This window comes from Pteropus medius, unplaced genomic scaffold (genome assembly GCF_902729225.1).
Source record: "Pteropus medius unplaced genomic scaffold, Ma_sr-lr_union100, whole genome shotgun sequence".
Taxonomy (NCBI): Eukaryota; Metazoa; Chordata; class Mammalia; order Chiroptera; family Pteropodidae; genus Pteropus; species Pteropus medius.
In genome coordinates, this window is record NW_024353790.1 from 637,678 (window position 1) to 661,179 (window position 23,502).

General features: G+C 37.6%; 1 protein-coding gene across 10 annotated transcripts in view; it reads right to left on the minus strand.

Moving 5' to 3' along the window:
* ESR1 (estrogen receptor 1) overlaps nucleotides 1-23,502 on the minus strand; it is a 308,851-nt gene that overhangs the window by 47,479 nt on the left and 237,870 nt on the right. For all 10 annotated transcript variants that reach the window (XM_039851343.1, XM_039851351.1, XM_039851348.1 and 7 more), the window contains exon 6: nucleotides 10,488-10,626. In XM_039851343.1, coding sequence (XP_039707277.1) covers nucleotides 10,488-10,626 — 139 coding nt within the window. The remainder of the gene's footprint in view (nucleotides 1-10,487; nucleotides 10,627-23,502) is intronic.

A 23,502-nucleotide genomic window follows, 5' to 3' on the forward strand; every position in this document is an offset into this window, starting at 1 on the left:
TACCAAAAAAATTCTCACTGGACATCATTGCATGGAGATAGGATACCAGTTGCCCCTTCATAGCACTGCTGTCAAGAACTAGAGCTCCACTGCTTCCCATTACTGAACATCTCAAAAAAGCGAGTTCGTACTCCCTCTCTCTCATTTTCCCTACCCATTTTCTCATTCATACATTATGCTTTCATTTAACAAATGTACACTGCTTTCCTTATCTTTTCACTAAAAATCCTCTCTTTAGAGACAACAATAACCCCATAATTAACAAATCCTTATTCCCCCTTCTTATTCCTGCCCACCTCTCTGTAGTATTTGGTATAATTCACCATGCTTTTTTTGAAAGCTAGCCCTTCCTTGGAATCGGAGACTTTGTGCTTCTACATCTCAAACAACTCTGATTTAACACCAGGCTGGGATTTTTTTCTACTTATAATTCCTAAAGCTCAGCCTTTTAAGAGGCCTTTCCTCAGCCCTTTGGACACCTCCTTCTCCACTGTCATGCCTACTTATCACATCCATTCCACACTTTTAACTATGGAGAAGACTCAAATCTTTTATTTCCAGTTTTTTATCTCCATCTCTCTCTGAGATCCAACTTTCTGCTGGACATGACCTTCAGTATATGCTCACTATATCTTAAGCCCAGAATGTATAAGGAAAGACACATTTAATTTCCTCAACACCTACTCTTTCCTGTCTTCCTAATTCCTATCGATAGCACTGCCATCCTTTCGAGACCACACATTTGAAAGCTTCATCCCCACATGCCACACCATAGCCACACTGAATTAAGGGCTCAGTCAGGCTCTGCTCGCCTCAGAGGCTAAGATGGATTCAGTCGCAGGCTCACTTGGAAATGTATCAAATGATATAGGAGAAGCCCTTGCTTTATCAGGGGTATGCAGTAACTTTTTCTTATCATCATCACATTTTGGGTACCTCCTATTTTCCAACAATGAAGTCATGATGGATCTTAGAATCTGTGCCCATGGCGAGTGGTAAATACGTAAACAGATTAAGAAATTGATTCTCTGCTGTGATAGAAAACCAAAGAAAAACTGACAGTGTGCTTTTTATATCTCCTTTTCATTTGATAAAATAAAAATGCAGGTAAAATAACAAATAGGAATATTTAATGTCTTAAAAATGCCTCTAGAAGCATCAGAAGAGAAATCTTATCCTTATTCATTGAATTAAGAGCCCACAGGGAGAAATCAATAATATCAAGAAAAGAGATTAGAACTTAATTATAGATCATAAGGGCTTATAACCATGCCACTAATAATAAAGACAATTTCAACTTTCAACAAGAAATTGAAATAGATCTACTAACTTAATTTACTTTGAAGTCAAACCTCCATCCACTCATAAAATTAAGAGCTGTCACATAGGAAAATACTCAACCAGTACTAACATCTTGATATAAGTAATATTTCAAAGATGTGTAAACTGTGGTTATTCACCACAGAGATGGATAAACCTCTGCCAAAAGCCCCTGCTACCCTCCTGCCAGCTCCAAAGGACCAATATATGGAATAATCTCGCTTTTACAGTTATATCAATAACATAGTATGCTTTTAGTCAGGATCAATGAATAATAAGTATATTCATGCTAGCATAAAAATGTCAACAGTGGAATCAGTTTATAAAAGCAAGCATAAAACAAGAGATTGATTTTCACTTAGAATCCATATCCATTAGAAAATGATAGAGCTACAGCTGATAGCACAGAAATAAAAAGGATTATGAGACTACTATGAACAATCATTTGCCAACAAATTGAATAGCCTAGAAGAAATGGATACATTCCTAGAAATATACAAATTGTCAAGACTGAATCATAGAGAAAAGAAAATCTGAGCAAGCAAATGACTAGTAAGGAGATTGCATTAGTAATCAAAAACATGCCAAAAAAGAAGAGTCCAGGACCAGACAGCTTCAATGGTGAATTTTACCAAATGCTTAAAAAAAAATTAATCTCAGTGCATTCAAACGTTTTTAAAAAATAGAAGGGAAGAGAATACTTCCAAACTCATTTTATGAGACTAGCTTTAGCCTGATACCAAAACCAAAGACACTGTAAGAAAACAAATTACAGATGAACACAGATGCAAAAGTACTTAACAAAATATTAGCAAACTGAATTTAACAATACATTAAAAGGATCATACACCATGATCGAGCAAGATTTATTCCAGGGATGCAAGAATGGTTCAACATTCACAAATCAATCAATATGATGCACCATATTAACAAAATAAAGGATAAAAATTTTATGGTTATCTTAATAGGTTAAAAAAAAGATTTAACAAGATTCAACATCCATTTATAATAAAAACTATCAACAGAGTGGTGCAGAGGGAACGTATCTCAACATAATAAAGGCCACATATAACAAGCGCACAGCTTACATCATACTCAGTAGTGAAAAGCTGAAAGCTTTTTCTCTAAGATCAGGAACGAGGCAAACAAGGATGCCCGCACTCACTGCTTTTACACAGCATAGTTTTGGAAGTCCTAGCCAGGGCAATTAGGCAAGAAAAAGAAATAAAAGGCATACAAATTGGAAAGGAAGAAGAAAAACTGTCACTATTTGCAGATAACATAATATTATATACAGAAAATTTTAAAGACTCCACCAAAAAACTGTTAGAACTAATAAACTAATTCTATAAAGTTGAAGGATAAAAATTAGTATACAAAAAGCAGCTGAGTTTTTATACACTAATAAAAAACTATTAGAAGGAGAAATTAAGAAAACAATCCCATTCAGGCCTGCTTATAATGGCTTGCTTTTTCTTATATTCATTTGTACATTTGCATCAATGCAAAGAAAATACCTAGGGATAAAATGAAACATGGAGGTGAAAGACCTGTACACTGAAAACTAAGACATCGAGTTCTTAAAGAAACTATAAGTTCTTACTACAAGAAAAAAAATTGTAACTGTTTTGGTGACAGATGTTAACTAGACTTATTGTGGTGATCATTTTGCAATATATACACATATTGAATCATTATGTTGTACCCCTAAAACTACTATAACGTTATATGGCAATTACATTTCAATTTTTAAAAAGGGGGGTGATAGCGGAAGATAAACTAGATATAAATAATGTGGGATGCAGTGCAGGCCTGCTTATAATGGCTTGCTTTTTCTTATATTCATTTGTACACTAATATCAGTTAAGCACTAGACAGTAAACTCTCTGAGGATAGATGATATGCCTCTTACACATCCCTTTTTCATATCTCCAGTATCATGCACAATCCTAGAGATATGGTAGTATTCAATAAATAAATTGACTTAAACTGAATTCCAACTAGCACAGACTTGAACTTGGCCATTTCCCTTTATCACTGGGCTTTAATGGCACTCACTAAAACAAATAAAGATCTTTTTTGGTAATTAGGATTAAAGCAGATATGAGAGGTGGATTACTTGATTTTCCCTGTGTAGCATGATGACTTAAATAAGATTAAGATATTTTAGAATTACATCATCAAAAATACTATTTTGATTATATTTTAAATCTATTAAGCTGGTGGTTCAGTGTTAATAATACATGGTAAACACAAAAATAAAGTGGTATATAAAATGTAAGAAAAGTCAAATTAACCTCCCACACAGGATTAATTCTTTGTTTGGAATTATGCCTTTTCCTCTGGAGCGATTTTATACTCAGTGGATCCTTACTATTTATAGGCTTATTCCTCTTGAGGAGTTAAAGACTTGTGCCTTAGCAAGCTTTAGAACATAGTGCTAGCTAATTGCTGTTGTCTTTAAGGAGAAACCTTGATTTGAATGTTTTGTTTTTTACCTTTTCCAATAGAACCCCTATAAGCACTTTTATGATTGACGATCTTGTTGGTCAAATTCACTTTTCCTGAAATTCCATTGTGTGTGTGTGTGTGTGTGTGTTTAATATTTTTATTGAGATGTAATTCACATATCCCATCATTGACCCATTTACAGTGTATAATGCAATTTTTTTTTGTCCAATAGATACTTGGAATCATTTTCCAACAGAGGTAATATGACAGTTTGGCTAATTTCTCCCTTCTTTTGGCCTCAATTTTTTACAGTTTCATTTCCCAAGATTTGTCAGAACGCTAATCCAAAGACTTGTAAGAATCAATCAATTGGTATCTGCTATTAAGTAATTAGGTGCTCAGAACTCAAAAGAATCAGTGGATTTGGAGTGAGAATACAAACTAGTAAAACTCTTTGCTACCTATATTCTCATCCGATGGTTGAAATATAGAAAGTATAGAAGATAATCCAGCACATTACTTCCAGCCATTTCTGTAAGGTAGAGCAAAAATAAAAAAAATTTAAAAAAAAACATTCTGAACAAAGTTCTTAAAATACAAATGGGGCCAACCAAAGCACTTCTGGAAAGTTATGGAGGGAATTCAGGGCAAAGGTACTGGAGTAACTAAACAGCCATGGATTGACTTTGCCGATGGGACGCTCACTCCTTCCTCCCACATCTGCTCCCCTAGCTACTGCTCCCTGTCAGTGTAGCACCCATTTTTCAAAGGGGAGAAATCTGAACAGGGAATTGAAAGGGAGGTCTTCCTCTTCATGCCCGAGAAAATTTGGAGGGAGGACATTCTGAATTCATCAACTTACTTCAGAACTCTAGTTTTCACTTTTCCAAGTTAAAAAAAAAAAAAATCTGCAAAGAATTTACATCAAGTTTTACATGGGAAAAAAAAAGTCAATTATAAAAGAAAAGCTAATGAAAGCTCTGCTGGAAACATTATTTTGTTTGCATGTTTTTATTCACATTTTTCTGAAATATTTACAATAAACAGGTAAAATGAGAATGCTCTTTCTTCTAGAAAATGACTTTTTTTTTTCCTATTTAAAATGAATTTATCTCCTCAAAACGATCTGCTATTTAGTAGAAGAGGCAAAATGTTCTTTGAGCGCAGCAAACTGTTTTTCTCTTGAGAGAACTTATTCCTCTTCCATGCCTACAAATAAAAGAACTTTCTGTTGTCCAGAACTATTTCCTACAGGCAAAGCCTCCTGATGCCGGAGTGATGGAAAGAGCTACATCAACAACCCTCTGGCCAGAAGCTAGGTAGAGGGAATATTCTGTATGTCCAATTAAACCCTGCTTTTCAAATGGATGAATAGTTTTTTTCTCTGAGAGTGAATAAGAGTTGAAAGAGAGTGCTTTGGCTTTACTGAGAAATCCACAAATATTTTTCAGAATTTGTTAGCCCGATGGTGCCTGCAAAACAGAATTACACAGTGCCTTGGAAATTGGATAGTCTCACTGAACAAGCAATTTACATTGTTTCTTCAACATCACACCTGCCTTCCAGCGATTGCAAACTTTACTCCTGCGAAAACAGAGACCCCACAAGGAACAGTCTGAGGCAAACACTTCTGCTTCTGTTTTCCATCTATGTTTTTCTAGTGTGAGCACTCAAGCAGGACTAAATGAAGAGGTGCACTCGGAGTTGACACAGAGGACATATTTTGTGTTTTCTGGTGCCAAAACACACCAAAGGATTAGGTGCTAGAATGGAAAATGAGTTTTCTCCATTTCCCAATTACTTTCACAGGCCTTCTTATTATCTTTAACTTTCCTCTTATAAAACACACACACACACACACACACACACACACACACACACACACTAAAAGAAATTACTGGGTTCTTTATTTATACCTTATAATAACCTTTATTTCTTGGTTTTCACAGAAAGTGATGACTGCATTAAGTGCTTGGAACTCACTGCTACGGGATTCAGGGGAGAACTGGAAATTGTGGGTAGGCTAAGCATGGCGAGGATAAAATTAGCTTTCAAGCATATGACTACCAGGAAAGTTACATGCTACCAGAATCAAGATATCATGCGCTGTCATCAGGGTTGTAAATCGGGCATAACGTTTTTTTTAAAAGGATGCAAGATAGAAAATGTGTCCCGTGCTCACAAATGCGAGATGGCAACCCAACAGGTTTTTATGTTCCTGTAATCACTAAACCCCATTTGCCAATACTAACATTGGAGTAATTACAAGGAAAGCCTGGGGTAAATTCTACCCTCTTGATAGCCTTGGAAAGCACAAATGCCAGGATTTGCAAAGGTTTGTGAGAACAGGACATCATTATAATTAATCACAGGCAAACCCCTGTCTTCAGTTAGTAACCCTGGTAATCCATGGGCGACAGGCCTGCTTGACTTCTGGCCTTCTCTTTTCCCTATTTCTATGCAAAGGTAAACAGCCTATGGAGGTGGCAGAATTTTCAAAGTTAATGTCAGTAAACCTGAGATAAAATAAAAATGATAAAGCTAACACTCGTCTTCTGCTTATCGGCTTTCAAACATTTAGCTTCGAAGCTTACGGATTTCTATATTTTATTACAAAAAACAAAAACAAAACAGTGTTTCCTGTGAACAATAAGATGGGGAAAAGCAACATAGAGATCAGGGTGACGCAGGATAATCAGAGAGGAAATGCTGTCAAGGAGGTTGCCAGCCTGCGAGGCAACAACATAAACAATGCTCTCAGTCATCACGCAAAAGCCACCTTCCAGATGTATACCATTTCCAATGGGCTCCTGGTCACAATTGCTTTTACTGTTATGTGTATATCAATGTCATCGAAAGCAGTTATCCTCTAAGACCAAGAGGGTACAAGAGGATACTGAAATTTCATAATATTTAGGTGCATGTTAATAATTAGAAAAGTGTAAAAAATTTTACATTTAGATCATATTTTAGTTTTTATATTTTATACTATTTACATAATATACATTTATTTATATAATTTTCTAAGCATTAACATGTATCTAAGTATTAAATGTATTCGAATCTTGAGGATTTAATTTCGTAGTGGGTTTAGTTATGGGGGAAAAGATCCTTTGCTTATCCGCATTTGGAATTTAAAAGTCACATAACAGTTTTGTAGAGTATAAGCAGAAGTGCAAGCATAAACCAAATGCATTTAGTAATTTAAAAAACTCCTTCCAAAACATATAGATATTAATTTCTGCAAATTCTGCAAGGGATTAAGCCAGGAATTGATGCGTAGTAATAAATAAGAGGTGAGTGAGTTTGATGACAAGAACACCTGAAATGACCATCAGAAGATGTGGGTTCTCCTGACTGCCGTAAACCATCCGAGTGACCTTGACCATTGCAATTAACCAGCATTCAATGGGACTCATGGATGACTCTGTATATTGGAGGTAACAAAAAGATGAACAAGATCTGGCTCCTGCCCACAAGAACTTGATGAGCTTATAAGGAAGGTAACACATACAATTATAACTGACATACGGCAGAATGAGATGAAGAGAAGTACAAACCAAACACAATGAGAACTCAGACAAAAGAAAGGCTACTTTCTGCCTGAAGAGGAGAGAGTTTGAAGGAAAGTTTTATGGAAGAATGACATCTGAAATGAGCTTTAAAAGAATGGATAAGGTTCTGATAGGAAATCTTAAAAGTAGAGGGCTTTTCAGAAGCAGTGGAAGAAAAACTTGCGGTTAAAGTTACATTCATGGTTCTCAGGCTGATTTTAATGCACGGTTATTTTTAGCTTGGGTGGCAAGAACTCACCAGGCTCACCGAAGCCCCAGGACTCTGTTTTTGGACCCATTGGCCTTCCTCATTTACATCATTTGACCAGCTCTGCCGATGTTTGTGTTTGTGACACTTGCAAAAGGGATTCATAATTATCAAGATAAGAAATCTAGATGGGACCTTCTGCAGAATGAAGAGAGCCAATGAAAGCTGAGTAAGGAAGCATCGGGACCCCAGCTGAGCCTTAGAACAAAATCTCTAGCAGCACTGTGGGGAATTGACTACAGGAAAGAGGAGCGATGGCCGGGCAAGAGAGGCAATCATCTGGGGAAGGACAAGAAGAATGTGTCCTCGGGCAAAGGAATGGAGACAAGAGGGAGGTATAGATTTCAGAAACAGTTCAGAAGTGACTTGATAGTCAACTAGATAATCTGGTGAAGGGAGGAGTGTAATCCATGGTTAAATTTAAACTTCATAGCTTCTATGTCTAGGTGAATGCCGATGTCACTAATATAGAGAAAAAAGAAAAGGAACAAACTTGATAAGGAAGATAATGTTTCCTGGGGAGGAGGGGTGCTATGAGCATCTAGTAGGGTCCAGGGATGCTGTTAAACATCCTAACATGTACAGGACAGTCCCCCACAAGAAGAATGGTCTAACCAACAATGTCAGTAGTGCAGAAACTGAGAAATCCTGATCTAGAAAAAGTAGGGACTTTAAATCTGGAGTTTTAGAAAGGAGGAATGGATGGAGATGAGAACTTTTATTCACTCACACTGCAGTGAGAGATATGGGAGAAAATTAACCACAGTGGAGAGTTTGTGGGGAAGAAAGAGAAGCAGGCGGCTGATGAAATCCTAGGCAATATCACCTCATTGGCAAAATGAGTTCACTGGAGTGAGGTAATGTCACAACCCTGTTCATATTTAAAATGCAATGACTCGATGACTGTTCTCAGGAAGTGTGTCCCTAGGAAGATAGATATGAAGGAGGTGGTCTGAATGAGGTGGTAAATCATGAAGCAGACCAGTTCAGTTAGGAATGTCCAAAACATCTGAACATTGAAGACACATTCCGATCCGCAGCAGGAAAACATGCACGAGGTCTGAGATTTTCATCTGCAAATTGGCTATAACTTGGTCACAGAGCCACACTACTGTAAACAGGAAAGTGTTTTTAAAAGAAGAAGAAAAAGTGGGAGGAGGAGTTAGAGGAGATGCGTGAAGAAAGAAGGGAAGAGGAAAGCGAAGGAAAACAGGAGAAAAGATATGGAAAGGAAATGAATAACAAGACAAGGGAAAAAAAGGAAGGGAAGGGAACGAAAAAAGGGTCAGAGCACTGTGCAGACATCTTCTAGAAGGCTGAAGGAATATGATGTGAGGGCAGTCCTAAGAAGTAAGACTAGTGGCCGTCCTCCATGATTTTGTGAAACCGATATGGGAGACTATTTCACGGACGGCAAAATCTGCTTCTTGGACAGTATCGTCACGATTTTTCAAAAGCTGTAGTAACACACAATGACCAAACAGGAACCAACACCTGTATACTTCTCCAGGGCTTAAATCAATGTTGCTGTAACTGCTCCAGGGAGTTTGGCCGGAGCAGGACAGGAGATGGGGAGATGATGTGGCACTCTCGTGCAAAGGAACGTGCAATGATGCGTCGTGGGCAACGTGGCAGCCTTAGACTGCTGAGCAGAGGCAAAACAGGTTAGCGAGAAACAGTTAGAAGATGGTCCTTTTCCATTCCAATTGTGATGTGACCCACAATGACAGGGGATATCTGAGACTAAAGGCAGCAGCAGCAAATCGAAGGAGGCATCGCTGAACAGGAAAAGTCGAAGAACATGAACACAGGAAAGGAGGCCCAAATGAATGGGCCACAGCTGGATAGGTCTCGAATTCCAGTCCTGGCTCCCACCTTAGCTAGCTTGGTGCTTGATGCAGAGTGTCTCTGAAGCTGGTAAAATGTGAATGGCAAGTTTCCTAGGAGTGCTGTGGTAATTAAATGAGGTCATATATGTAAAGCATTTGCCCGATGCCAGGTAGGGACGGACTCCCTCAGTGGTAGCTGCTGTCAAGTAATGTCTAATTCTATTACTCTAAGTAATGCCTGAAAACAAAAAGAACAATGGGACTCGCATTCTCAGTCAACCCAAATCGAATATGTTAAATAAGGTAGAAAGCTTGAAAAGTAAAATCTTCATTTTCTTTTTTGTTGTTGTTGGTATTTTTTCTTTTTCTTTTTCTTTTTTTTCATGAATTTATTGGGGTGACATTGGTTAACAAAATTATATGGGTTTCAAGCGTACAATTCAACAATACATCATCACATGTATACTACAGTGTGAGTTCACCACCCAGAGTTAAATTTCTTTCTTCATTTTCTAAAATGAGCAACTTTTATGAAATGGCCTTCAGAACTCTGGTCAGATTTCCTCATTGACTGATGGGAAAATTGGAAAAGGAAATGCAAAAGCTATTGTGGTTTGTATGTACATGGTCCCCCTCCCCCCCCCAAAAAAACTTTTTAATTAAAGGAAAGTTATCTATCATTTCTTTTATATAACACAAGATGAAAGCAGAATTAGAAAATTACAGTTCCTAGTTTTATAAATACTCACGCATACACATATCCATAGATACACATACATATATACAAATATTTTCACCGTGAAAATACCAGACACGGTATAGATATACACATTCATATACATATATATTTTTTAAATAATAGAGCTAATTGAGGGAGATGCCTAGCAGAAAGGTATTCATAGATTTCTGTGAACTCGACTGGCGTTCATCACCCAGATTCACCCATTTATAGAGCAAACATAAATGTAGTTGGAAGTTTTGTGGTGCATTCAATAAGAGAGTTTGGGGAATCGACCGGGGATTATGAAGGATATTCATCCTCCAAGCCACAGCCAGGTCACTCACCTGTCCAGGAGCAAGTTGGGAGCAAACAGGAGCTTCCCTGGGTGCTCCATGGAGCGCCAGACGAGACCGATCATCAGGATCTCCAGCCAGGCACATTCCAAAAGGTGAACCTGGTCGTGGAGGGTCAAATCCACAAAGCCTGAAACAAGACAAGAAGAACCCTGCTGACTGAACATAAAAGGCAGCCATGACTGTGAAGGGAATGCAACCAGATATTTGAACTGGTAGGGTCTATTTTCTATTGGATGAAATAACATGTACTAGAAACACTTGATAGTAACTATTTGTAAACCTAGCTATGTCAATGAACTTCGGTGTGGCATGGAGTTCTTTGTGCCTTAGTGTCGATTCTACAGAACTAAGCTAACTTATGCACCCTACTTAGCCTTCTAGAAAGTTCTGTATTTAAATAGTATTAAAATCGGTATGTACTCTACTTAGACATTTCTAATAGCCCTATGTGACTATTAATCTGAATATTCATTTCTATTTCAGTTGAGGATATTAAGGGGCAAGAAATTTAAATTACTTGCTTAAACCAAACAGAAATTAGAGAGCAAGCAGGACCACGGTCACTGAATTCCTATTTATTTGCTTCATCACTAAGCCATGCTCTTTTTTTCACACTGTATAAAAAATACTAATGAAATAGCATATGTAAATAAATCACTTGGAGGAGAATGAGTGATATGATCACTTCTGATAATAAACACTAAAATATGCCCTTCTTTTCTAATGACTTCTTGGGAGATTAAAGCTTTTTCCAATCATCACTGGCAACATAGCGGTGCTAACAATGACAATAATAATAATAATAATAATAATAATAATAATAATAATGACAAAGAGGAGAAGGAGAAAAAGAAGACCAATTTATTGTGCCCTTACTATGGATTAAAAGCAATGCTAAGTGCTCACTGTACACAATTTCTTTTAATCTTTTGTTAATACGATATCTCTAAGAGGTAGGAGTGATACCATTTTACAGATAAGGAAACAGATGTTCAGAGGCTTAAATGGTTGTTAAGGTCAGAGATGGAAATACAGTCTCTGGAAGCCATGCCCTTGACCACAACTGACACTGCCTCTTATGAGCTGCAATTAATTATAGACCTTGGATCGACTGAGCCAATAAATCCAACCACACAAAGTAATATATGCTAGAATGACAGAGGAATTAAATTAACAAAACGTCCATAAAGTTTGCTGCTTTCCACATCAGTTCCTTGTTATTTTTCCCTGAGATTTCTGGTCAGAATCTATTTCCTTCCTCACTCTCTTTCTGCTCTCAACCCTTTGTTCTCTCTTATCCATGAGACTGACTCTAGGGATCCCATTTTTCTTTGTCTTCTTCATTTTCTCTAACTAATATTATACTTTTACTAGTTATCTATACTCATTTTTATTAAAAAGCCAAAACATAAGTTTATTTTCCTTGAGCTGTCAAGATTTGATAGTTTGCTTACTGGATGTTTCTTTTAGGGGACTGTGGAATTATCATGGGATCAAAATTAAAGAGTTAGCTTGTCATATCATCTAATATACTTAAGCACCGTCTTTCACATAATCCTTACCGCCAAATAGGTGACGATTCACATAGAGAAACATATATAGCATAAGCTAGAGAAAGACCTCAGAGTCTATGCCCTATCTAGCCATCATCTCATTTTCAAGCCTTGTCAATTCTATTTTTGAAATAAAGCTAAAATACTTCCTCTCCTTCCTATAGTCCCACTGTTATCATATTAATTCAGTTCCCAAGAGTCTCTCGTCCTTTTATCTGACTTCCTTAACTCAGCATAATTATTTTGAGACTTACCCATGTTGTGGCATGTATGAATAGTCGATTCTTTTAATGGCTAAGTGGTTTTCTATTGTATGGCTATATCCATACATAATTACATTTTGCTTTTCCTTTTATTGGACATTTGGGTTATTTCCAGTTTCAGGCTATCATAAATAAAGTTGTTTTGAGCAATGTGCGTACAGCTCTTTGCACAGACATGCTTCCATGGCTTTTGGGTAAATATGGAGGAGCGTGATGACTGAGACATATGGTGGGTGTATGTTTAACTTTTTAAGAAACTGCCAAATTGTTTTCAAGAGGGATTGTTCCATTGATATTCCCAGAAGAAATAGATGAGAGCACCACAGTGGCTCCACATCCTCACCAATACTTGGTATGGTCTGTTTTTGCAATTTTAGACATTCTAGTACATGTATAGAAGTAACTCGCTGACATCGTGGTTTTAATTTGCATTTCTGTAATGACTAATAATATTGAGCATCTTTTCATGTACTTCCAACAGATCATTATCTTACACTACAGTCACATTAATTATGCACGTACCTGTATAGACTGTGTACTCATTATAGTGCAAGCATGATACTATCAAATTCTGCTCTTTTAAAGTCCAAATTTATTGCACTTTCTGCTCCCGCGCTTGGCATTCCAAGGCCCAAAACAGAGCATGTGCCTTCCCATTGGAGAGAGTGGTTTCACTCACATAAAAGAGGACTTACAACTAGGGAGAAAGTGGGCAGCTTTGTTCATAAGAAAAACTAAGGGATTATAATACAGTGATTGCCAGTTATAAAAACAGTCCTGGGAACGTGAACATAGGGAATGTAGTCGATAATATTGTAATAATTATGTTTGGTGTCGGTGGGTACTAGACTTATCGGAGTGATCGTTTTTTAAGTTATAAAAATGTCTAATCACTATGCTGTATGCCTGAAATTAATATAACATTTTATGTCAACTACAATTGAAAATATTTAAAAAAAAAAAAGAGAAGATTAAAAAACAATGTTTGAGTTTCAAGTCTCCTGGGGAGAAAAAGGAGCACAGTATCTCTGCAGCTTGCAGCTATTTGCCTTTCCAGTGCATTGCGTAGAAATGGGCAAGGCTTACTCTGGAGAAAACCCTGCCAGAGGCGGCAGGAAACCTCCTCTTTCCCAGTATCCAAAGTGTGATGTGATAAACCACTCCAGGACACGGTTCTTATAAAGGAAGCTCTCAGGGATGTTTGAATTCTCTATTCTACCCCAGTCTTTTGGGTGAAGTTCTCATAATGGCAATGTAAACTTACCCTATAAATTAAACTCACTTTCAGAAATGTTAACATTCAAAAGTGAGGTCTTTTCTTTCATGACATACACTGTTTTATGTGGGGAAAAATGTTAGCATGTGATAATGTCACCCATGATGAAACCTACACCATGCCGTTCAATAGCCTCCATAAACCTCGAATAATCACACAGGGTGAGATTAGGGGTGTCTCCCGAGAGAATGGCAGCTGGCCATATACCCAATCAATTTTGGAAAACCAAAGAAGCACTTTCTGGTGGCAACCTTAAACATTAAACTGAATCATACTCTTGAATTCTCACTTCAGAGCCTGAGTGCTATTTAAGTCTGACAGTTTTAGTGGTCTTTTGGGAGCCTCAGAAGCTCACCATAACCATTGTACCTACCCTACAAGTCTGGTGATTATGAAATCTATCCGAAATACATCTGTTAGTAACAGCTTTCAGTCTAAGTCCAGTAGAATTGCTGAGTCCTTCTGTTGAAATGATGTCGATCTCTTAAAAAGAAATAGTCTAATTATCTTTCCCATCTGTTCATATTGCCTATAGACAAGAGTTATTATATTTCTTGCACAGTGCCCTCTGCAAATTCTTGGGGCAGAGGACAGGGGAAGGTGACAAAAGACTGTCACCTTCTCAGTGAAGGTGATGGTTACTGAAGTAAGTTATTAGTTGGAGTTTCTCCAATATACTGGTCTCATAGGAGCTAAATACCCTCTGGGTATGGAATACATATCCATTACTAATTTCTGTTCATAATCAGTGGAGGAAAACAATTCAATAAATACCAAACAAAATTATATTGGGCCAACTATCTGTGGACATGAAGTTTCAATCCCTTGACTTATGTTCCGTATAAACAGGAAAAATGATCTAATATGCAATTTCAACTGGATCTGCTGTAATAACTTAGAGGCATTCAACAATGCCTTTCTTGAACATTTGAAAGTGTCACCAATATGAAGATGGGACGTAGTTGCATCTATGGGCTAAAAATAGAAGCATCAGTGATAGGCTACACAGTGAGAGCTGACTTACTCCCCATCACTTGGAGACTCTTATCTTAATGACAGTAACAAGGGAGCTGTGGGCCTGTGAAATCCACATCAATGGGACAAAACATATACCTAAAAAGTAGTAACAGGAGTTGATTGAAATCAAATGAAATAAGATGCAAGGAAATCTCATTCTACAAAATAAAATTTTAAAAGAACATGAACATGAGTCTTTTTCTCGCCTACATTCACAAGTCTAATATTAGAGCGTCCAGAGATAGAACATACTAGAAACAGACAGAAACGCCTCAGATCCTACTCCCTACCCACTGTGTGAGCAAGGGTTTAATGAAGTTGAGGGAGTCCTCTTTCATTGAAAAAGACCCTCCCTGGACACACAAGCACTCATTATTTCCAGCCTCGTCGCCAAAGACAGGCATTCTGCTTCTGTCTTCCACAGTAAAGTAACTACTTTTCCTCCAAGATTTTTAAGCAAGTTTTGACTGTGTAAGGAGCTCATGGTATGTCTTTCCCCTCTTCCCTTGGGCCCCATAAGACTCCAAGCCCGCTTTCCCACTTTGCTAAGGACTGCCATACGATTTGCCCAATCTGCCTTGGTGCAGAGGAAATCTTTTAAGCTCCCTCGCTTGTACTGAATGTGGCAACGCTCTTAGAAATAATGTTGAAAAGTGTGCAGAGATCCTTAGGTAAAGTGACCGATATCATATAAATGCATGTAAAGTTCTGCACTGCTTTGGAGTAAAACATAAATCAGAGTGGTTCTTCAGTAGAGACGTGAGAAAAAAATAAATATTATAGTAATGATATTTATTTGTGTGGCATACAATCTATAGAGATGCAAAGCAAAGTAGAAACCGTGTAGAAGAAAAAAGGAACTTTTTCTGGGGAGCACTATCTACAAAACTAGAAGCCAGGTGTTTGGTTCCCTTAATAAATCCACCGGAAAAAAATATATTAGTTTCCTGACCTTCAAAATCATGAGTCATGTATGGTCATCTGATGACCCTGGTGTTCTCCAAAATGTCAGTTATGAGATTGTCCATTGCATTCATTTTGTATTGCCTTAACTCAATGAAAGAAGATAGATTTAAATGACTCAGATCTTTTTCTGTTTATGCCAAAGACTCAGTGCAAGATTAGAATAAGTTTGAGAGAGAGAAAGAGAGAGGGAGAGGGAGAGAGAGGGAGAGAGAGAGAGAGAGAAGGGAACATGAGATTACAGCACAATGTCAGCTACAAGCTGAATAAAACTTGGCATTTCTGGGACAAAACCTATAGAACAGATAATGTCAGAAGAACCTAGAACCTAGTTCAAATGCTAAGCAGTCTTCTTGTCCTCCACTTTGTAATTTTTCCTTTTTCTCCAGAAAATATATGCCATATTATGGACCATATACCCCATGCTATAGTCGAATATGACCTTACCCGCTCTAAATAAAATCTTGGATTCTCTTTTGTATGCAGTTCCATTATAGGGAATCCCATTAAATCTGTGATAATGCTTTAAGAGATCTCCTATAACTTACAAACATTGAAATATTCTTTGGGTTTAATCTATTTAAATAACGTCATGTACCACTCCCATCAAATATGTACCACTCTTACAAAATAAAATAAAGGGTACTAGAGTATCACTTGCTTAGAAATGTTGTGAATCACAAGTGAGAGCACAAACCTCCCAAGCCTGCTCTCCATCACCACCCCCGTGTGTGTCCTGGCTTCCCCCTGCTGTTAACAAAGGGAAGTGTGCACAGACTCCCTTCCGGCACAATAACCCTGTCCAAAACACTTAAGCAACCATCGTACGAAGTATCTGCCTTGCCCATACCAAGCTGCCGTTTTCTTGAGCCTCCAATAACCCTCATCCTCAGATGTGATCACTAGGTATTTCCAAGTCACTTCTTGATTGCCTGGAGGGTACAGCACCCACACTCACAGCAAGAGAATGAGGAGAATGGAAATAATGAGAGGAGTATGAACTGAAAAGTCAGGTAGACCTGGCTTGAAATCCTTCTGTGGCCGACGGCCAGGTACTTAAGATCTCCGAAAGCCCTTCCCATCTATAAAATGCAGATGGGCAGACCTACCACTTAGGGTTATTGTAAAAATTAAGCAGTTAGCACATGTCCCCCAGTAACAGCGTTGCTGCTCAATAAATATTCGTTCTCCTATCCTTGCTTTATCCCAACAATCCTGCAGCTTCTGCCAAATAGAAGGGAGCACTGTTTCTGCAAAGCGCGAGAGACTTGTGTTTTAAAATATTTTGGATTCAGAACTTCAAATTTAAATCGGTCACTTTGTGTTGGCCCGGACTAAGTCATGATGTCATGTTGTGTTTTCTGTTTATTGTTTTTTCTTTTTCTTTTTTACATAAAAATAACCTAATAAAAGGATAAAAGACTTCCTGGACATCAAACAGCTCTTACAAAACAACAGTTTCATGATTTAAAAGTGGAGGGAACAAGAGCATGTGGATTGTATTTCTCTGAAAATACATACGTGAAAAAATGAGGGGGGAAAAAAAGAATGTTTGGGGTTTTATTACACTCAAAGCATTTCAAGATGTTTAGCAAATCCAGAACACAGCTGTATTCATACACCCCCAGGATAAATGGTCAATGGTTTCCTACTGAACTCAGCAGACTTCCACACTGTGCTTGCTGCTCATTTGCCTCAGGACAGAATGAGACTCGCCCTGAGGTGTCTGTCTTGGGAGGTAAAGCTGTGTTTTCAAGACGAATGCTAAGCAATAAAAACCGTTGGTAATGGAATACTACTCAGTCATAAGAAAACATGAAATACTGCCAATTGCGACAACATAGACGGATCTGGAGATTATCATGCTAAGGGAGATAAGTCAGACAGAAAAAGTTGAGAACCATATGATTTCACTTCTATGTGGGATATAAAACTGTAAGCAACAAACAAACAAGACAAACAAACAAAGACTCATAGATACAGACAACAGTTTAGTAGCCGCCAGAGAGGAAGAGGGTAGGGTGCAGGTGGCTAAGGAAAAAAGGGGTCAAGTATATGGTGACAGAAGGAAATTTAACTTTGGATGGTGAACACACAATGCAACATACATATGACACATTATTGAATTGTACACCTGAAATCTATATAATTTTATTAACCAATGTCATCCCAATAAATTTAATGAAAAAAACAGTGGCAAAGGAAGAACTGAACATTTGTCACAATTTGATATTTTAACATATGTCACATTTAGCATAGTCGACAGCCAATTAATTTGAGTAAAGATTGAAGAATTCAGTCTAAAGATTTTAAAATAAACAAAGGTACTGCTTTTTTAAAATTAATGGTGCTTGTCGCAAATACCCATTAGTAAAATGACTACATGCTGAAACAATTATAGACAGTAAAAGTCATGATATCTGTACGAATCCACACACTTTTCAATCTTGCTTGTGCAGCCTGACCAGGCACATTGCTTTATTTTTCCATAATACTATAAAGACATTTATGGCATCATTACCAATTTCTTCAAAACAATGCAACAGAGCTCAATATCTCTTATTCTGAGAGTTGCTTTTACCTATACAGATTCAAAAGTGGTGTTTCCATGGCACGTTCAAAATAAAAACTAACAAGATTGTTTGCAGTAATTGCATTTCTTTCCCATTTTTATATAAATGAAACAAAACAAAACAAAACAAAACACCCAATAGAGAGCTTCTTGGAAGAACTCAAGGTATTTCCCAGGTGTCTCTCTTATAATGCAGTTTATACATGAGGTATAAACTAAATACAGAAAATTGTCTTTCCTTCGAAAAGGTCTTAGGTACAATGAGTGGCCCAGTGCTACTCTCTGCAGAAGAAAAACCAAAGACGAAATTGATTTCGAGTTTGCTCAATGGTTGCTTGGTTTTAAACTCCCATCCAGAACTGCATTCAAGGAACCACATTCCTTATAATGTTCCTGTGAAAAGTGATTAGACTTACCCACAGAAGTGTACACAGACTCTACTTCAAAAATTTTCCAGCAGTGTTTTCCTGCTCTGGACATCGGTCCACCTTTATTGTTTAGTCATCATATGTGCTTCTGGGTCTGTAGCTGTGTGTGTGATATATTGACTCATCCATCAGCATTCAATTATGTGTATATATCAATGTAGAGGACATAAATAGAGTGAATGAAAATAAATTTCCTCTGATCTACAGAGGTAATAATACAACCTTTTTGTTTAGAAACAAGAACGGAGTTATATGAAAGAATCACCTCAATTTTAAAGTTTAGAATTGTAGATTGTAGCATATGTAAAATAATTACAGTGCAAAGAAGGGACTTATTCTTGACTTTAAATGTGAAACATTTCCCTTAACCTCTACTCAACAATTTAGTTTACTATATATCTTTAAATGGTTAGATATGTATTTTTTTCCAAATGCTCGATTTATCTTAATTCTGGTCATAGCATGTATGAACTTGTGAAATGCTGAAAACTTCCTTTTAAAAATTAGATTCTCAGTTTTCATAGCAAGTTAATATGAGAATATGTCATTGCATCTTTGGTAAAGGGGCCGATGAAGGTATTAGCTGCATCCCTCTTGTAAGCGTTCATTTATTTGGCAAATTTCTCTCCAAATTTAGTAACAAGAAACAGTTTTCCTCTCCTAAAGAATTGGCATGCTCCTTTCCGTTCAAAAATAAAAACAACAGAGCTTATTCCATTGCATGAAGCACAACCGTTAGGAAGCATAGATATGAATACAGTTCAAAACCAGTAGCAATACTACCTGTTTCCTGGAAAAATTATTGTCTTACTCCTACTTTTTCTGACCTCACTTTTGACAATACTATTAAATTACAAGGCACCTCATACCAGACTTTGCAAAGTAGATAGAGGAATAAATCATTTTAAAAAAAGCACAATGAAAAATACATACATGTGTATTTTTTTTTCACACATGCACAATTATCCTTTTTTTCTCCATACAACAATAAGTTATGTGGTGACAGATAAGGAAGTAGTTTGTCAGGAGAAAAGAATGAATCTCACAACTATATCTGACTCCGGAAACAAAAAATAAGTCAAGACTTTCAGATATGAGGATCAGATTTGGGGATAAAAAAAAAATGTCCCTGAGAGAAAACAAAGCAGATGGCAAGTCTACCTTGTCACCAACCCCATCTGTATTACACTCAGAGCCTTGGTTTATGAAGACATGGTTGTCATGACAATAAGCATTTGAGAAGAGTTCTGGAGAAGCTGATGAATTCGAGAGTGTCTCCTAGCTTCCCAATTTTCCAAACACACACAAAAACAACCCCCCCTAACCCCCAACCCATCCACCCAATAAATAATTCTATTACTTCTTGTATTGGCTAAAATTATTCTATATTGATATTATAAAATGTTGCACTCACTCATGTCAAAAATCCTCCTTCACTCTGATACAGTAAGGCTGAAGGTAAACTAGTCTTTTATTTTTACTCAGCAAAGACAATCGTGTTAACTACAGCTTAATTTTTATTTCTTACAAGCTCAGGAAGAAATCAATTTCAGCTTAAATGAGAAAGAGGAAAAAAGGGAAAGGAATTATTTTCCAGTTTCTGAGAGTAGATTGCAAACTAAAGAAGGAAAAAAAATTATTAAACTATAAAGTACTTAAGGCTGTCCTTTGAAGTGCTTGTCAAATGAACAGGAAGGCCAGCACTGCAGAGTGATTCTGAGTTCCCTGATAAAGAGCATGGACTGGCTGAGTTTGAAAAGTCAACAAGCACTTGTACTTTGGAACATACATTTTTTCCTGTCTACCTAGAAGCAGGCTACAGAAGCATTTGAAATACTATTGTCATCAGCCTGAGTTATCCGGATAACTGTATGCGCCCAGTAAACACTACAAATGTCATCAATACAAAGACTAAGAGGGAAGCAGACAATCTCCTTTTTAGAGTAAGTTCCCCAAATGAATGGACAATGATTCTTCCCTCCTAGCTCCAAGTCCTTCAATGAAAGCAAACTTGATGACTATCTTATAGTTTTACAGAGTGTTTCTTTACACACACGCAAACACACGTGCGCACAGGAATTTGATTTAAAAGCTACAGGAACACCTGTCATCGACAATGACCCAGGGACAGCTAGCTCCAGAATAAAGTAAGAGGTTTTAAACAAGGTTTGTTCTCTCATTGTTTTACTTAAACTTGGAACATTAAAAGGTGAGTTTTACAAGGCAAGATCACCAAGAGGTAACAGAAATGCTGAGTATCAAATCAGATAACAACACTTCCACTGAGAAACCAGAGGACAAATTACAGGTCCCATTCCTAAAAGGGGCAGGACAGCAAGTCTGTGGCCGGTGGGGGCCTGAGGGTCCCCACGCACATGGGAGATTTATTTAGAAATGTTTGTGCCCTCTCTTCCCATCTTTCCACAGCACCCCACTTCCCACATCCCTTCCTCTTTCACCCCAGATCTGAAGTCAGTGAACACTGACTGTAGAGAGAGAGGCCGTAGGTGGTTAGAAAGCCAGAGACTATTTTTCTTTAACCCATGGTAGATCCTTTTATAAGCACAGCAGATCCTGCCAGGCCATTAAATAATCACTCTAAAAATAAAGTGGGTAGCTAGGCGAGCCTGAAAGAGAGATTCTCTAAATGCTCATTACCTTTAAAACAAGAACTGTTCCATTTCTTGTTAGCTCAGCATGGCCCCTGGCTTGGGTCCCATCAATAATTTTGACTTCCTAAGGATTACAACTGGACCTACAACCATGTTTCTTAATAAAAATTTAAAAAGTAACTATATTAGTTTCCTAGGGTTGCTATAACAAAGTACCCCCAACTGTGTGGCTTAAAACAAATAAACAAACAAACAAAAAACAGAAAACAAATAGTTTTGGAAGCCAAAAGTCTGAAATCAAAGTGTCAACAGGGCCACGCTCACTCTGAAGATCTCAATGAGGAATCTGTTCCATGGCTTTCTCTTCGTTTCTGGAAGTCTTTGGCACTTCTTGGCTTATAAAATGCGTCATTCCAACCTCTGCCTCCATCATCATGTGATGTTTTCCATGTGTCTCTGTGTCTCTTCTCTTTTTATAAGGACACCAGTCATATCAGATTAGGGCCCACACTAATCAGCTGTGACTTCATCCTCACGTGATTACATCCTCAAAGACTCTATTCCCCAATAAGGCCACATTCACGGACACTGGGAGTTAGGACTTCATCATATGTTTGTGGGGAATGCAGCTCAATCCACAGCATTAACAAACTGCAAACATTTTCCATTTTCCATGGTCATGCTCAATAGCCACCAAATATTTATTGAGCATCTCTAATATATGTAAACCTGGCATGAGGTTGGGTACTGTGGGTAAGGAGATGGGACAATGCTCTCATTCTCAAAAAGCTCACAGTCCATAAGAAAAGGAAGGAAAATGAACATATGATAATAACAACATGTGTTGAGTGTCAAAACCCAGGTAAGCAACTGAAGAGGGGGCACTTAATCCGAGAGTCTAGAGAAAAGATTATTCCCTGGGCCACTGCATATGCTTTTTCCTTTTCTCAGGACACTCTTCCAATGACTTCAACTCTCACAAGCATCAAGATCAAGTTCTTATTCCCATGGTAGCTCTTATCTGTAAGTGCCTTTCTGCTTATTAGTATCTCTTGGCAGATTGTAAACAGATTGAGTACAGGGACTAATGTCTTGATAACGTTGTACCTTTACTACTTAATGCAGTGTCTGGCTGAGAAAAGGCCCTTAATAAATATTCGTCTAATTAGTGTGTGTGTATGTGTGTGTCGGGGGCGGGGGACATTAAATCAATGAATGAGATGAAATGATGTAACTGAATTGTCTTTCAGTGAGTGGTAGGTGCAGCAATGTGAAGAATTTTCAGTAAGAAGGTCTCCAATTTCTCAGTGAAGAAGGAAGTGAGCTATTGAGAAAGATAAGGAGGTGACAAGGTAGGATGTTAGAGTAGCATAGTGTAGGATTGAAATAGATCCTGTGGAAACAGGAAGAAAGCAAGAAAGAGAGACTGAGAGTGTGAATGCACTAGAGAAGCAAGTAGAAAATTGGGAAATTTAGCTCTTAGACTCTCCAATCTATCTAAAAATAAATGTAAATATGGCCATAGATTAAACTATTAATGTATCTTTCCTTTGACTGGAAAACCACTCTTTTGAGTATGTTGTCACTTGTTTTAAAAATTCAGTATAATCTATGTACAGACCCATTTTTAAGGAGTAAGAAGTAAAATTTAAATATCCAATACATCTTTTTCTTGGAAAGAAAAATATTTAGCAACACTCATAAGTATGATTCTCTTTGGAGTACTTAGAAGCATGAATTAATTACAGAAAAATTAATTGCTTCACTATTTTGAATACCTACTATGTAAAGGACAAAAAAAAAATTTATATGTCTTGGTATCTGACATCAAAGTTAAGAGAGAAATCGGACCAATGAAAAGAGGATTGGAAAATGGTACCTATCACCAGGCTGGAGAACTATGCGAGGCTCCATGGAAACACAAAAGACAGCATTGTATGTGGGATGGTAAGACTTCCGCAGATCTCTAATTAAGTCTTGATGGGAAGGGAGACAAAGCTACAGAGAGACTAGAGAGCATGGCATGTCCCTGAAACTGTCCCTGGACCAGACGTACAGGGGCACAGACACTGGAGGGAAGAGTGGCAGGAGATGCAGCAGGACTAGGCGGTGCTAAGTTTAAACTTCGCCCTGGAGGCCAAGAGAAGCCATTGAAGGATTTGAAAGATGTGTGTCTTAACTAGAGTGAAGGCAAGGAGACTGGTGAGAAAGAGACCCATTGATGAGGGATTAAAGAAAGTGAATTAATCAAATTTAAAAACTGATGAGATGAAAAGAGGAGAGGAGGAGTCAAGGATCTCTTAAATGTCTGGATGGTGG